The sequence below is a fragment of the Homarus americanus genome, unplaced genomic scaffold (assembly GCF_018991925.1).
Source record: "Homarus americanus isolate GMGI-L3 unplaced genomic scaffold, GMGI_Hamer_2.0 scaffold28579, whole genome shotgun sequence".
Taxonomy (NCBI): domain Eukaryota; kingdom Metazoa; phylum Arthropoda; class Malacostraca; order Decapoda; family Nephropidae; genus Homarus; species Homarus americanus.
Window position 1 is genome coordinate 331,397 of NW_024727165.1, and position 15,442 is coordinate 346,838.

The 15,442-nt window shown below is 42.6% G+C and overlaps 1 protein-coding gene across 1 annotated transcript; it reads right to left on the reverse strand.

Annotated features, from left to right (window-relative positions):
• Positions 1–230: 230 nt before the first annotated feature.
• Positions 231–1,164, reverse strand: LOC121865796 (trophinin-like). Its single transcript, XM_042365355.1, has 2 exons — positions 912–1,164; positions 231–823 (listed from the first exon to the last, which is right to left on the reverse strand). The coding sequence occupies exons 1-2, from the start codon at positions 1,162–1,164 to the stop codon at positions 231–233; spliced, it is 846 nt and encodes a 281-aa protein (XP_042221289.1).
• Positions 1,165–15,442: the final 14,278 nt, after the last annotated feature.

The window sequence follows — 15,442 nt, forward strand, 5'->3', positions numbered from 1 at the left end:
ATCATTATCATCATCATCATCATTATCATTTACTGTAATATCCATATGGAGATAAATTTTGTCATGCGAACTTTTACGATAATTACGAACTATAAATACGAACCATTACAGAAAGCATCGACCAATAAACACCATAACATAATTTAGAAACTTATTGGTGGATTTTAGGGTTGAAAATAGCTGGTAGTTCCTGGTAGTTTATGGCAGCTCCTGATAGCACCTGATAGCCTCTAATAGCACCTGATAGCCTCTAATAGCACCTGATAGCCTCTAATAGCACCTGATAGCCCCTGATAATCCTTGCTAGTTCCTCGTACCTCCTGATAACCCTTGTCAGTTCCTGGTACCTCCTGATAACCCTTGTCAGTTCCTGGTACCTCCTGATAACCCTTGTCAGTTCCTGGTACCTCCTGATAACCCTTGTTAGTTCCTGGTACCTCCTGATAACCCTTGTCAGTTCCTGGTACCTCCTGATAACCCTTGTCAGTTCCTGGTACCTCCTGATAACCCTTGTCAGTTCCTGGTACCTCCTGATAGCCCTTGTTAGTTCCTGGTACCTCCTGATAACCCTTGTCAGTTCCTGGTACCTCCTGATAACCCTTGTCAGTTCCTGGTACCTCCTGATAACCCTTGTTAGTTCCTGGTACCTCCTGATAACCCTTGTTAGTTCCTGGTACCTCCTGATAACCCTTGTCAGTTCCTGGTACCCTCCTGATAACCCTTGTTAGTTCCTGGTACCTGATAACCCTTGTAGTTCCTGGTACCTCCTGATAACCCTTGCTAGTTCCTGGTACCTCCTGATAACCCTTGTTCCTGGTACCTCCTGATAAGTTCCTGGTACCTCCTGATAACCCTTGTCAGTTCCTGGTACCTCCTGATAACCCTTGTAGTTCCTGGTACCTCCTGATAACCCTTGCTAGTTCCTGGTACCTCCTGATAACCCTTGTCAGTTCCTGGTACCTCCTGATAACCCTTGTCAGTTCCTGGTACCCCCTGATAACCCTTGCTAGTTCCTGGTACCTCCTTATAACCCTTGCTAGTTCCTGGTACCTCCTGATAACTCTTGTCAGTTCCTGGTACCTCCTGATAACCCTTGTCAGTTCCTGGTACCTCCTGATAACCCTTGTTAGTTCCTGGTACTTCCTGATTGCTTCTATAGTTCATGATAGCCCCTGATAGCCCTTGAGAGTTCCTGGTAGCCCCTGATAGCCCTTGATAGTTCCTTGTAGCCCCTGATAACCCTTGTTAGTTCCTGATAGCCCCTGGTAGTTCCTGGTAGTTCCTGGTTTGTTTTTCGAGCGGAAATTGGAATCGTACGAGTGATGGGTAACTTTGGTCTGGAGTTGTTGTTTGTGTTCAGTTTAATATATGCAAGAGGCGATAATGTTGAGGAAAGTGAAATCTAGTGGAACTTTTTTAACACTGGTTGACTAAATTGAGTAACAGAATCAATTGGCTTTAGTGCTGATGGGGCCCTTAGTGTTGATGGAGGCCCTTAGTGTTGATGGAGGCCCTTAGTGTTGATAGAGGCCCTTAGTGTTGATGGAGGCCCTTAGTGTTGATGGAGTCCCTTAGTGTTGATGGAGGCCCTTAGTGTTGATGGAGGCCCTTAGTGTTGATAGAGGCCCTTAGTGTTGATGGAGGCCCTTAATTTCTAACAGGTCTGAGGGTGAAGTAAGGGATGAGTGGTGGAGTCGGTACAATGTTTCCCTCCTGTATCCGGATCATTGGTTTGCGCCTGTGTGTGTGTGTGTGTGTGTGTGTGTGTGTAAAAATTGTTCTGGACCTTAAATTCAGTGTGTGACAACTATGAACACCTGCAGGTAAACATGTACACAATATTCAGGTGTGTTGAGGGAGGGAGATACACAGGTATAATATGTCTGGCCGACACACCTGGCGTTCGTCTCCACCCCACAATGACGCACTTATCGGGGTATGTGTTAAGGTGAACGATCGCTTCCCTTCTACCTGGGCTGGAGCGAGTGTATCACGTGAAGATTAACCCCAAGTTTATTTTATCTTATGATTAACTTAACCTAACCTAACTTAAATGTAATCTAATCTCACACTTATCTTAACATAACGCAACCTAGCCTAACTTAGCCTAACCTAACGATAACTTAGTCTAATGTAACCTAACTTCACACCAAACTAACCTAACATCATAACCAACAATAAGCTAGCCCCCCAGGTGTTTTTAATCATCGGGTGTAATATGCTGGAGAGGTTAATCTTGAGGTGAACCGAACGAATACTACACTAAGTCAGATCACATTACGGTCGAGAGAGTTGTTATCCCAGTCATTTATCTGCGTTCAGTCAACCCAGTTCCCTCCTTTCTTGATCTAACTGGTGAAAGTTGTACACATGTGATATCTTTTTTCCAAGAGCTATTTAACGAGGCCAATAATATATATTTTGTCTGTCCATGTTTCTGTAATGGTCTAAGTTTAATTTGGTGAGAAGAGAGAGAATTTACAGGTGTATCGACAGCGCTAGGTTAGGTCATGTCTGTAAAAAAAATTAACATCTGGTTGCCGGGTTCGAACCCGTGAAATCACAGTTAGTAGTTAGGCAGCTTATCCACTGGACACGATGTACTTAACTACAGTATTTACTTGTAACTCAAGGTTCCCCGCCCACCACTGTGGAGCCACACACGGTTCCCAGACAGCTTTACTCAGATAACATAAGAATATAAGAGTGGAGGAAACTGCAACGGGCCTATTGGCCCATACTGGGCAATCCTGTTTACACCTATCCCCTATCGCTCATATATCCACCCAACCTATGTTTGAAGCTATCCAGCGTATTCGAGTTAATGATAATGTTTGGTAACTTGTCCCACTCATCCTCTACTTTATTTTCAAACCAGTGTTTACCTATTTCGCGCCTAAATCTAAATTCGTCAAATTTAAACCATTGCCACGAGTTCGGTCCTGGTTGGATAGTTTGAGTACCTTTGTAATGTCCCTTTTGTTTAGCCCTGACTTCCATTTAAACACCTCGATCATATCGCCCCTCACTTTACGTCTCTCAAGGGAGTGCAAATTAAGATGCCTTAACCTGTCTCTGTACTCAAGGTTCCTAATGCCCCGGGATTAGTCATGTCATTCTCCTTTGAATTCTTTCGAGGGATTCTATATCCATTCTGTAGTACGGTGACCAGAACTAAACCGCGTAATACAAGTGAGGTCTTACAAGCACAAGATATAGTTTCAGGATAACCTCGCTAGTCTTGTAACTAACGCTCCTTTGTCTGAACCCAAGTACTTTGTTAGCCTTGTTTCGAGTAAATACACATTGTTGACTCGGTTTAATATTCCTCCTTATCATTACTCCTAAATTTTTCTCACAGTCGGATTTCTCTATAACATTGTTGTTCATCTGATATATGGTTTTTTGTTTACATCTCCTAGACTAAGTACTATCCATTTGCCTACATTAAATTTCATCTGCCATTTTTCAGACCATTCGAAAAAATTGTTTAGATCTTCCTGTAGTTTTACGGAGTCTTCGTCAGATTTAATTACACGCCCTATTTTAGTGTCGCCAGCAAATTTACTTATGTTGCTGTCTACGCCTATATCTATGTCGTTTATGTATATAATAAATAGTAATGGTCCAAGTACTGAGCCTTGGGGTACTCCACTAGTGACGTTACCCCAATTGGATTTAGTGCCGTTTATGCTTACTCGCTGTTTCCTGTCCTGTAACCACGCCCTAATCCATTGTAGAATATCTCCTCCAGTTCCATGAGCCTCCACTTTACGTATTAGTCTTTCGTGGGGGACTCTGTCGAAGGATTTGCTAAAGTCGAGATATACCACATCATAATCGTGCCTGTCGTCCACTGATTCGAAAACAGCTGAAAAGAATGTTAATAGATTAGTCAGACGTGAACGCGCACTTGTGAAGCCATGTTGGGAATCATTGATCAACTTGTGTTTCTCCAGGTGATTTCGAATAGAGTTTGAAATTAATGCTTCCAGCAATTTTCCTACAATTGATGTTAAACTGATTGGACGGTAGTTAGAGGATAGTGATCTATCTCCTTCCTTGAAAATTGGAATCACATTCACTATCCTCCAGGATTCTGGTACTACACCCGTTTTTAATGACATGTTAAACAAATTTGCTAAGAACAAGGACATACTAACCTCTTCCTTACATTCCTTTAATACTCATTACAACGGTATTGTCAATATGTGTGTATTACAGGTTCTGTTTTAAGGTCATATTCTGTTGACTGCCATTTTAGATGTCAAACCTAATCTCTCTACAGTGCCACAATAGAGGTAAAATCAATCCCCTCTCCAATGCCACTACACAGTCTAAACCAAACCTACCTGTAGAGACTCTATACTGTCGATGTTAAATTAGTTCTTTCTACAGTGGCACTATAGAAAGGTCAGGTCAGGTCACCGTACTCGGCCCTTTGATATACACCGAAAAAGACAAACCTTTGAATTAAACATTTAATTGGAGTTGTCCGGAAAGGCAAGAAGACAAAGGGGAGGAGAGAGACAACAAAGTTATATATATGTATATATATATATTTGTTTTTTGTTTCCTGGTGTTGTTGTCAGAGAGAGAGAGAGAGAGAGAGAGAGAGAGAGAGAGAATATTTTTTCTCCTATTTAAAGGGTTAAATTCTCGTACTCTGGGTTAAAATCCCGTACTCAAGGGGTTAAATTATCGTACTCAAGAGGAGGAATTCTCGTACTTAAAGGGGTTAAATTCTCATACTCAAAAGGTTAAATTCCCGTACTCAAGGGGATAAATTCTCGTACACAGCTCAGTGTAAGTATGAAATGAGAGCGGAGCAGGATCACAGCCTAATATTGGAATGCCTCACGTTAAAAAATGTTCACCAGATAGTATTTGTTGACAGGAATTCGATGGGCAGCTCGTGTACCGTGTACACTGTTCGCTCTCATCTGACTATGATGATAATAGCGTGTTGCAACTACACGCTTTTATGTTTAGTTAGAATAATTATGTTGTAATTTATAAATATTGTGTTGTCCCCAATACAAATAATGTTGTGAAATAATCTTTGGATATATACTGTATATATATATATATATATATATATATATATATATATATATATATATATATATATATATATATATATATATATATATATATATATATATATATATATATATATATATATATATATGTGTGTGTGTGTGTGTGTGTGGTGTGTACTGTACACACAATGCCTTAGATTGATATAGGAAGATATAAAAGTGCTCTTGGGATTGTACAACACGATAACAGGATTATTGGTCCTTGTAAAATCAACACTATACCAGGCTACAGTGTGAGCAGTTCTCCCCAACGTGCTTCGGGCCAGCCTAGCTTTTTGTCGTCCAGTTATCTGTAACATGAACTGAGAGACCAACATAACTGTGATGCCCTGAAGGTGGTGGTGAAGACAGGTGATAGTCTCCGGGTTACTGACGGAGGCTCCACCTCCGCCCAACACCACCACCAACAACAACTTTTACGTGAAACAAAACTTGATAGACTAGAGCTAGGTAAGACGTAATAGGACGTTGACGTGAAGTTCCTTGAAGAGAATTACGTCAAATAGAATTGAAAACTAGTGTCACATTCCTCCGCCTGGGTCAATGCCATCTGAGGTCGGCAAATTAACCACACTACCTTGTCGCATCACGACCGTGGAGCTAGAGTCAGAATCCCCAATAACAACACTGTCACGTCTCCCTAGCCTCTACCATAACACTCTAGCCTCTCCCGTGAACCACCAAGGTGACGAGGGGCCTGTATTTCGCCCTGAACGGCGGTTCACTCTCATCCTCTGTCCTGGAACAGTGACTCGCCCTAAGGACCTCTACAGTACCTTTCCCGGGATCCTGCGCTTCAAGTGACTGCCTTAATCATCCGTCGTACCATAACATTCATCGCAGAGAGAAGTAGATGGCTTAAGTTTTTCTGTGGCTCCTCTTTGCTCTTGTCCCCCATGTCTTAGTTTGTATCTAGCTAGGATACTTATATGTTTAGCTTGGGCACTGGTGTAGGGTTAACAGTTAAGATTTATTATCTTTATTATTAGTTATTATTGTTATTAAATATTAAAAACCCCTCCTTCGTATAATGTCCACCCTTTTCCCCTGGAATCTTTCTTAAATTACCTTACTTTTGTTACGAGTTGGCCTCTGTGGGTGGACCCGACATTAAGTTTAACTAGCTAACTTGTAACACTAGTCATACAGGATGTCTCTGTAAAATGTATACACAGCCTGCCAGATTTTCGTGGAAATCGTGTGATTTTTTCTATTAGAACAACAACATTGTCCTCACCTGTAGGAGATCTAGTACATTAACATGTGAGGACAATGTACAGTATTACAATATCGACACTGTCCTCACTTGTTGGGTATGTGAGGTGTCTCACAAGTGAGGATGGTATTATAAAGCACCGTGAATACAATTTCCTGAGACATCTTATGTGTTCTACCATGAAGTGTATTACAAGAGGCAGTGAGACAGGAGATGTGAAGCTCAGTATTGTGAAGAGGTTTAGGGCGCGTTTACACGAGACGTGTTACTAGTAAGCTAGCTCAGGAGGCTAGTGAGAGGAACCTTTCCATGCCAGCACTAGCAGACTAGTGGCACATACTCGCACCCGCAGTGGTGCTGTTTAGCTTTATCTTTTCCTCCCAATAAAGTCTCAGTCACAAGCAAGTTTTAGACCTTATGACCATTATATTTAACCCTATTCAGATAATACTGAGGACGGACATGATAAATTAGTATTAAACCTGCAGATTAACCTGCAGGAGCGGCACCACAGATTAATTGGCGCCAAGATGTCTTCCAGGTAACTCCTTCCACCACAGTTTTTATTGACATTTTGAAAAAACAGAAAAAAGGGAATGAGCGGGAAAAAATTGGTCTGAAAGGAGAGACGAACATGGTGCTGCTAATATTCTTCTAAATGAACTATCAGTTGAAGATTTTGCATGTACATAAATGTCTTGAGATGTTTAGTAAATAATTATTAAACATTATGCTCAACCTGTAAACATAAAATATGTAATAAGATACCCTGACCACTGTCATTAGTCAAACAACCAGCACTGCTAATTACAATTGTCCTCTCCACTTTCATACTAGTGACTGGTGAGTGCCGACTTTCAAGGTAGTTGGAAATCTACGAGTCTGCTAGCGCTTGGATAGTTTGAGTACCTTTGTTATATCACCTTTGTTTGGCTCTGACTTTCATTTATACACCTCGATCATATCGCCCCTCACTGTATGTCTCTCGAGGGAGTGCAAATTAAGATGCTTTAACCTGTCTCTGTACTCAAGGTTCCTAATGCCCAAGATTAATATTGTCATGCTCTTCTAAACTGCGTAATACAAGTGAGGTCTGACAAGCACAAGATATAGTTTTAGGATAACCTCGCTAGTCTTGTAACTAACGCTTTGTTAGCCTTGTTTCGAGTAAATACACATTGTTGACTTGGTTTAAGATTGCTACTTACCATTACTCATAAATCTTTCTCACAGTCGGATTTATTTATAACATCGTTGTTAATCTGATATCTGGTTTCTCTGTTTACATCTGCTAGACTGAGCACTTTACATTTGTGTACATTAAATTTCATCTGCCATTTTTCAGACCATTCGATTTTTTTTTATATCTCCCTGTAGTTTTACGAAGTCCTCGTCAGATTTAATTACACGCCCTATTTTAGTGTCATCAGCAAATTTACTTATGATGATGTCTACGCCGATATCTATGTCGTTTATGTATAAAATAAATAATGATGGTCCAAGTACCAAACTACTTACGCTTTGTAGTAGAAAAATTTTGTGATACTGTTCATTAATTAACATCAAAGGTAAAGAGGAAGATAATACGGATAAGGTAAATGTAAAGGTAATCGTAATTTAAACCCCCCAAAATTACCTTTTCCCTCCGACTTCTGATTAAACCATCTGAGGCGATATGAGATGATGAATACAGGGATCTCCTAACCTAACCTTACCTAACCTAACGCTAATGTAATTTAACCTAAGGTAACCTAACGCTAACCTAACGTAACGTAACCTACCCAAACTAAACCAAACGCCCTCCCATGTTAACCACCCGGGACCACCATCCTACACCCCCCCACCCATCCCACACCCCCTGTTGACCACCCGGGACCACCATCCTACACCCCCTGTTGACCACCCGGGACCACCCATCCCTACACCTGTGACCACCAGGGACCACCATCCCACACCCCCTGTTGACCTCCCGGGCCACCATCCTCATCCTACACCCCCTGTTGACCACCCTGACCACCATCCCTACACCCCCCCTGTTGACCTCCTCCCAGGTCCATCATCCTTCACCCCTGTTAACCTCCAGGACCATCATCCCTACACCCCCTGTTGACCTCCCGGGACCATCATCCCTACGCCCCTATTGACCTCCCGGGACCATCATCCTACACCCCTGTTGACCTCCCTGGACCATCATCCCTACACCCCTGTTGACTCCCCTGACCATCATCCTACCCTCTGCTGACCTCCCGGGACCATCATCCTACACCCCTGTTGACCTCCTGGACCATCATCCTTCACCCCAGTTAACCTCCCGGGACCATCCTCACCCCTGTTGACCTCCCGGGACCATCATCATCCTACAACCCTGTTGACCTCCCGGGACCATCATCCTTCACCCCAGCACCTCCAGGACCATCATCCCACACCTGTTGACCTCCCCCGACCATCATCCTACACCCCCTGTTGACCTCCGGGACCATCATCCCACACCCTCTGTTGACCTCCCGGGACCATCATCCTACCCCCTGTTGACCTCCCGGGACCATCATCCTACCCCCTGTTGACCTCCCGGGACCATCATCCTACATCCTGTACGCTCTCCGACAAGTAAATGCATGTTGGAGTATCTGTTGCAAAGTTTCGAAATCCAATATTGCAAGTTGCAGAGGTGATGTGGAAACTGTTGACAATATTAGTTTGTATAACCTTCGAATATTTTTTTGTTGTGTTGCTAGCGCGCGCGCGTGTGTGTGTGTGTGCAAGAGGTAACAAAGGTCATGTGCTACACCCCGGCTGTGTTGACCTTTGACGTTGCTTTTGCATAGGTCATTAGCCATCATGGAAAGGACTCTCATTAACGCTCTATTACACGGGTGATATATACAGTGTTTATTAACTGTATATATAACCCAGCCGCTCTCTGAACCATACACACGTTCACACAGGTCAGGACAGACAGACACACACATAGCGAGGTGCACAAACACAGCAAGGTTGCAATCAGCCGTCGGGTTCTTATGGACCCCAACTCATTGTAATTGGGGCCCATTATACCTGGGGCTCATTAGAAATGGGATCCATTAGAAGTGAGGCCCATTAGAACTTGGGCCCACTAGAACTTGGGCCCACTAGAACTTGGGCCCACTAGAACTTGGGCCCACTAGAACTTGGGCTCACTAGAACTTGGGCACATTAGAACTGGGGCCCATTAGAACTAGGCCCTATTAGAAGTGGGCCCCATTAGAACTGGGCACCATTAGAAGTGGGCACCATTAGAAGTGGGGTCCATTAGAGGTTCCCCATATAACCAGTCACTGATTTGTTCAAAGTTAACCTGCCTTTTATCCTCACCATCCTCCCATCCTCCCATCCTCACCATCCTCCCATCCTCACCATCCTCCCATCCTCACCATCCTCCCATCCTCACCATCCTCCCATCCTCACCATCCTCCCATCCTCACCATCCTCCCATCCTCACCATCCTCCCATCCTCACACCATCCTCACCAACAGACTCGCCTGACTAATACAAACTAATAAATTCAAAGTAATTCCTCTAAATCAGCTTGAAATTACACATTGGATTTATTTATGTGACCTAATTCATTCTCTGTTCAATTTAATGACTTGCACACACATACACACACACACACACGCACACACACATATTAATCATAAGTATGCAGAGCTGTTATATTAGTTAGGTGTTTATCAAGTGCTTATTAGGTAAGGGTTGTGTTTTGTCGGGTTGTGTTATTTGTGTACAGGTTGTGTTGTTGTTGTGTAGCAGGTTGTGTTGTTGTGTGCAGGTTGTGTTGTTGTATTGTGCAGGTTGCCTTTCGTTGTGTACGGGTTGTGTTTGTTACGTTCTGTGTTATATTTCATTGTTAATTTTTTAAACTTGTTTAAGTAAATCAGATTGCTGTTTTTTTTTAATTCTCCATTTTTTCTAATTTTGTTGTATGCAAATTTATGTTGTCTGTCTGTATGTTAGGGTTAGTCTGGCTCACCGTATTATGAAGGGCTCACTGTATTATGAAGTTGGCGCACAGTATTAGAATTGGCGCACCGTATTATAAGTTGGCTCACTGTATTATGAAGTTGGCTCACCGTATTATGAGTTGGCTCCTGTATTATAAGTTGGCTCACTTTGGTGGCATATTATAGTTGGCACCGTATTATAGAAGGGCTCACTGTATTATGGTTGCTCACATTTGAAGTTGGCTCACCGTATGAGGTTGGCGTATTATGGAGTTGGCTCACTGTGTTATAAGTTGGCTCACCGTATTATAAGTTGGCTCACCGTATTATGAAGTTGGCTCACCGTATTATGAAGTTGGCTCACCGTATTATGAAGTTGGCTCACCGTATTGTAGAAGTTGGCTCACCGTATTATGAAGTTGGCGTACCGTATGATTGCAGGCTGTATTATGAAGTTGGCTCACGTATTATGAAGTTGGCTCACTGTATTATGAAGTTGGCTCACCGTATTATGAGGTTGGCTCACCGTATTATGAAGTTGGCTCCCGTATTATGAAGTTGGCGTACCGTATTAGAAGTTGGCTCACGTATTATGAAGTTGGCTCACTGTATTTATGAAGTTGGCTCACTGTATTATGAAGTTGGCGTACCGTATTATGAAGTTGGCGCACCGTATTATGAAGTTGGCTCACCGTATTATGAAGTTGGCGCACCGTATTATGAAGTTGGCTCACCGTATTATGAAGTTGGCGCACCTTATTATGAAGTTGGCTCACCGTATTATGAAGTTGGCTCACCGTATTATGAAGTTGGCTCACCATATTAAGTTGGCTCACCGTATTATGAAGTTGGCTCACCGTATTATGAAGTTGGCTCACCGTATTATGAAGTTGGCTCACCGTATTATGAGGTTGGCTCACCGTATTATGAAGTTGGCGCACCGTATTATAGAAGTTGGCTCACCGTATTATGAAGTTGGCTCACTGTATGAAGTTGGCGTACCGTATTATGAAGTTGGCTCACCGTATTATGAAGTTGGCTCACTGTATTATGAAGTTGGCGTACCGTGTATATGAAGTTGGCTCACCGTATTATGAAGTTGGCTCACTGTATTATAAGTTGGCGCTGTTATGAAGTTGGCGTCCGTATTATGAAGTTGGCGTACCGTATTATGAAGTTGGCTCACCGTATTATGAAGTTGGCTCACCGTATTATGAGTTGGCTCACCGTATTATGAAGTTGGCGTACGTATTATGTAGTTGGCATCACCGTATTATGAAGTTAGCTCACGTATTATGAAATTGGCGTACCGTATTTTGAAGTTGGCTCACCGTATTATGAAGTTGGCGTACCGTATTATAAGTTGGCTCACCGTATTATGAAGTTGGCACCGTATTATGAAGTTGGCGCACCGTATTATGAAGTTAGCGTACCGTATTATGATTGGCGCACGTATTATGAAGTTGGCTCACCGTATTATGAAGTTGGTGTAACGTATTATAAAGTTGGCGCACCGTATTATGAAGTTGGCGCACCATTATGAAGTTGGCGTAACGTATTATAAAGTTGGCGTACCGTATTATGAAGTTGGCGCACCGTATTATGAAGTTGTATCGTATTATGAAGTTGGCGTACCGTATTATGAAGTTGGCTCACCGTATTATGAAGTGGCGTACCGTATTATGATTGGCGTACCGTATTGAAGTTGGCGCACCGTATTGAAGTTGGCTCACCGTATTATGAAGTTGGCGTACCGTATGAAGTTGTGTATTATTAAGTTGGCGCACCGTATTATGAAGTTGGCGACCGTATTATGAAGTTGGCCTTATTATGAGTTGTGCCGTATTATGAAGTTGGCTCACCGTATTATGAGTTGTACCGTATTATGAAGTTGGCGTACCTGTATAAGTTGGCGTCCGTATTATGAAGTTGGCGTACCGTATTATAGTTGGTGTACCGTATTATGAAGTTGGCGTACCGTATTATGAAGTTGGCGCACCGTATTATGAAGTTGGCGCACCGTATTATGAAGTTGGCGCACCGTATTATGAAGTTGGCGTACCTTATTATGAAGTTGGCTCACGTATTATGAAGTTGGCTCACCGTATTATGAAGTTGGCGTACCGTATTATGATTGTGCCGTATTATGAAGTTGGCGTACCGTATTATGAAGTTGGCGTAGACCATCTAGAGTTGGCGTACCGTGTAAGCAGATGATGTCAAGAGAATAGCCACACTTGAGTCATGGAGGTGCTGTGTGTGTGTGTGTGTGTGTGTGTGTGTGTGTGTGTGTGTGTGTGTGTGTTTGTGTGTGTGTGTGTGTGTGTGTGAGGGGCTGTGAGGTGTGTGTGCTGTGTGTGTGGGGAGGGTGCTGTGATGTACTGCTGTGATTGGTGTATGAGGTAACAGACATCTGGCTGGCTTGCTGTGTCTCTGGTCAGGATCTTCAAGTAATTGAGTCAGTCGTGTTTCACTGGAACGGGCACTTAGCTGCTTCCATCACGCAGTGCTGGAATTCCCTTTCTCCTTCCCTCTCATTCTCTTTCCTTCCCTGTCATTCTCTTTCCTTCCCTGTCATTCTCTTTCCTTCCCTGTCATTCTCTCTCTCTCTCTCTCCTCTCTCTCTCTCTCTCTCTCTCTCTCTCTCTCTCTCTCTCTCTCTCTCTCTCTCTCTCTCTCTCTCTCTCTCTCTCTCTCTCTCTCTCTCTCTCTCTCTTCCTCTCTCTCTCTCTCCCCTTTCCTCCCTCTCTCCTCCATCTCCCTCTCTCTCTCTCCTTTCTTTCCTCTCTTTCCTCTATTTCCCTCCCTCTCTCCTTCCCTCTTTCCCTGCTCCACGTGTTTCTACATACGACCTACATTCACACTCGGCTCTTTCAATGTAGGGCAACACAGGGGCGAGTCTTATCCCTCACAAATATTGTTTTTCTTTCTATTGACAGAAGTTGAATGAGTGGCTGTCTCTCTCTCTGTCTGTCCCTCTGTCTCTCTCCTGTCAGATGTAACTCCCTTTTCCACCTAAAAATAAATGGATATTAAATTGGCATTAGCCTAACCTAACCTAACCTAACCTAACCTAACCTAACCTAACCTAACCTAACCTAATAGAAAATACGGAGAGGTAGCAATGACCAATCAGGGGCAAGTAAAAGTACCAACGACCAATCAAGGAAAAGGAGAAAGTCTAATCCCATGACTGAAAATAACCATTGAACAGGAAATAAGAGTTTAAAAGAAGAAAAAAAATATGTAAATTACCGAAATATGTCCACTCGGTATTTTGAACCACATAGCAAACGGTATGACTTGACAACTGGGATATCAATCATAAACGCCATGACACAGGTGAGAAGGTTAGTAACCCCCCCCCCGTCCCGTCCCCCTCCCACGTTAATTAACCTGCTGGAATGTTGACGATTTACCTGGATATCTGAGTCATGGTATAAGCAATTGTACACCTGGCTACTGAAGTCATATGTTCCTCGAGTTTAAAAGTATTCATAATAAATTCTACGTCTATACTAAAAGGAAATTGGACCTCGTAAATTTTGTCAACATCGTTTTTACAATGTCGAAGAAGGAGGCGATATTCTGATGGATTTAGTACAGAATAAAGCGATTGATTTATTATTATTTTCATTAATGTAGCCAAGGTGTACAGGTAGGTTAGTGGCATTGTGGTGAGTGTGGAGGGTGTAGACATTGTGCCAGTGAGAATGAGTGCCGGTGGGAATAAGTGCCAGTGGGAATGATTGCCTGTAAGAATAAGTGCCGGTGGGAATGAATGCCAGTGGGAATAATTGCCAGTTAGAATGAATGCCAGTGGGAATGAATGCTAGTGGAAATGAATGCCAGTGGGAATGAGTGCTTGTGAGAATGAATGCCACTGGAAATAAGTGCTAGTGAGAACGGTTGCCAGTGAAAATGATGAGTGCCAATGGGAATTTGTGCCAGGAAGGAGGGGGGGGGGGCGAGTGTCAGTCGGGACCATACGCAGCGAGGAGAAACTCAGTGTCGACAGAGGATGAGACAAACCAGGAATAGATCAAAGGTTAATGAAGAGGTCAAAATAATACGGTTTCTTTGGGTGAGCGTCAAAGGGAACCCGGATTTAGCGTCATATTGTGGATAATTGTCGACCTTAGAGCCGGGTTATAAATGACATCTAATGAAGGTCAGTTTATGAAGAGAGTGTGGAAAAATATACCCTCTAAGTGATAAAGGAAGGGAGAGACGGGAAAAACAAGTTGATATGGGTGGGAGGAATGGAGAGATGGGGGAAATTTGTAAGGAAGGGGTTGGTGATGATGAGGTGTGGATGAGTGGTAGTGTGGTAAATATTACGGTTTGTTTTGGTTGAGAATCTCGTTGAGTGTTGGTGGCTGTGTCTACATCTTGTTCATTGCAGTGATTCATTATCTTCATCCGTTTCATCATCATCATCAGTTATAATCATCTCTCCCGTCTATTTCATTTTACATTATCATTCTTCCTTTGTCAATTTTCGTCCTTGCTTAATCTCAATTTAATTGCTCTAGTTTATAATTAATTCGTACCTGGAAAATACCTGATTGCAATTAATTATACTTAAAGCATATTAGAATTATCAGCTTCGGTCATGAAATACTGAAAAATACTCTGAAAATACTCACTCACTAAGAAATACTCGTATATACTCATAATGCTCAGAAAATATTCAGAAATACTCATAAATACTCAAAATAACCGGGAAATACTCACAGAAAAAATGGAAACAATGAAAAAAATAAGCAAAAAACCGACCGACCGACCGACCGACCGACCGACCGACCGACCGACCACCGACCAACCACCCACCCACCCACCCACCCACCCACCCACCCACCCACCCTGACCTCATCTCATCCAATTAATTAAATGGCTGACAACATTGTAAACAAACTTATATCTTCCTTAAATATTCTCTCCTCTTTTTTCCTTCTCTCACTGTTAACCTCTTTTCCTCCTCGTCCTCCTCTTCCCCCTCATTTTCCTCCTCTTCTTTTCCTTCTCCTCCTCCTTCTGCTTCTCCTTCTCCTCTTCCTTCTTCTTTAGTAATTAAGTTCTACTAATACTGTCACTAATACTACTTTCATAATAATAATAATAATAATAATGATAATAATAAT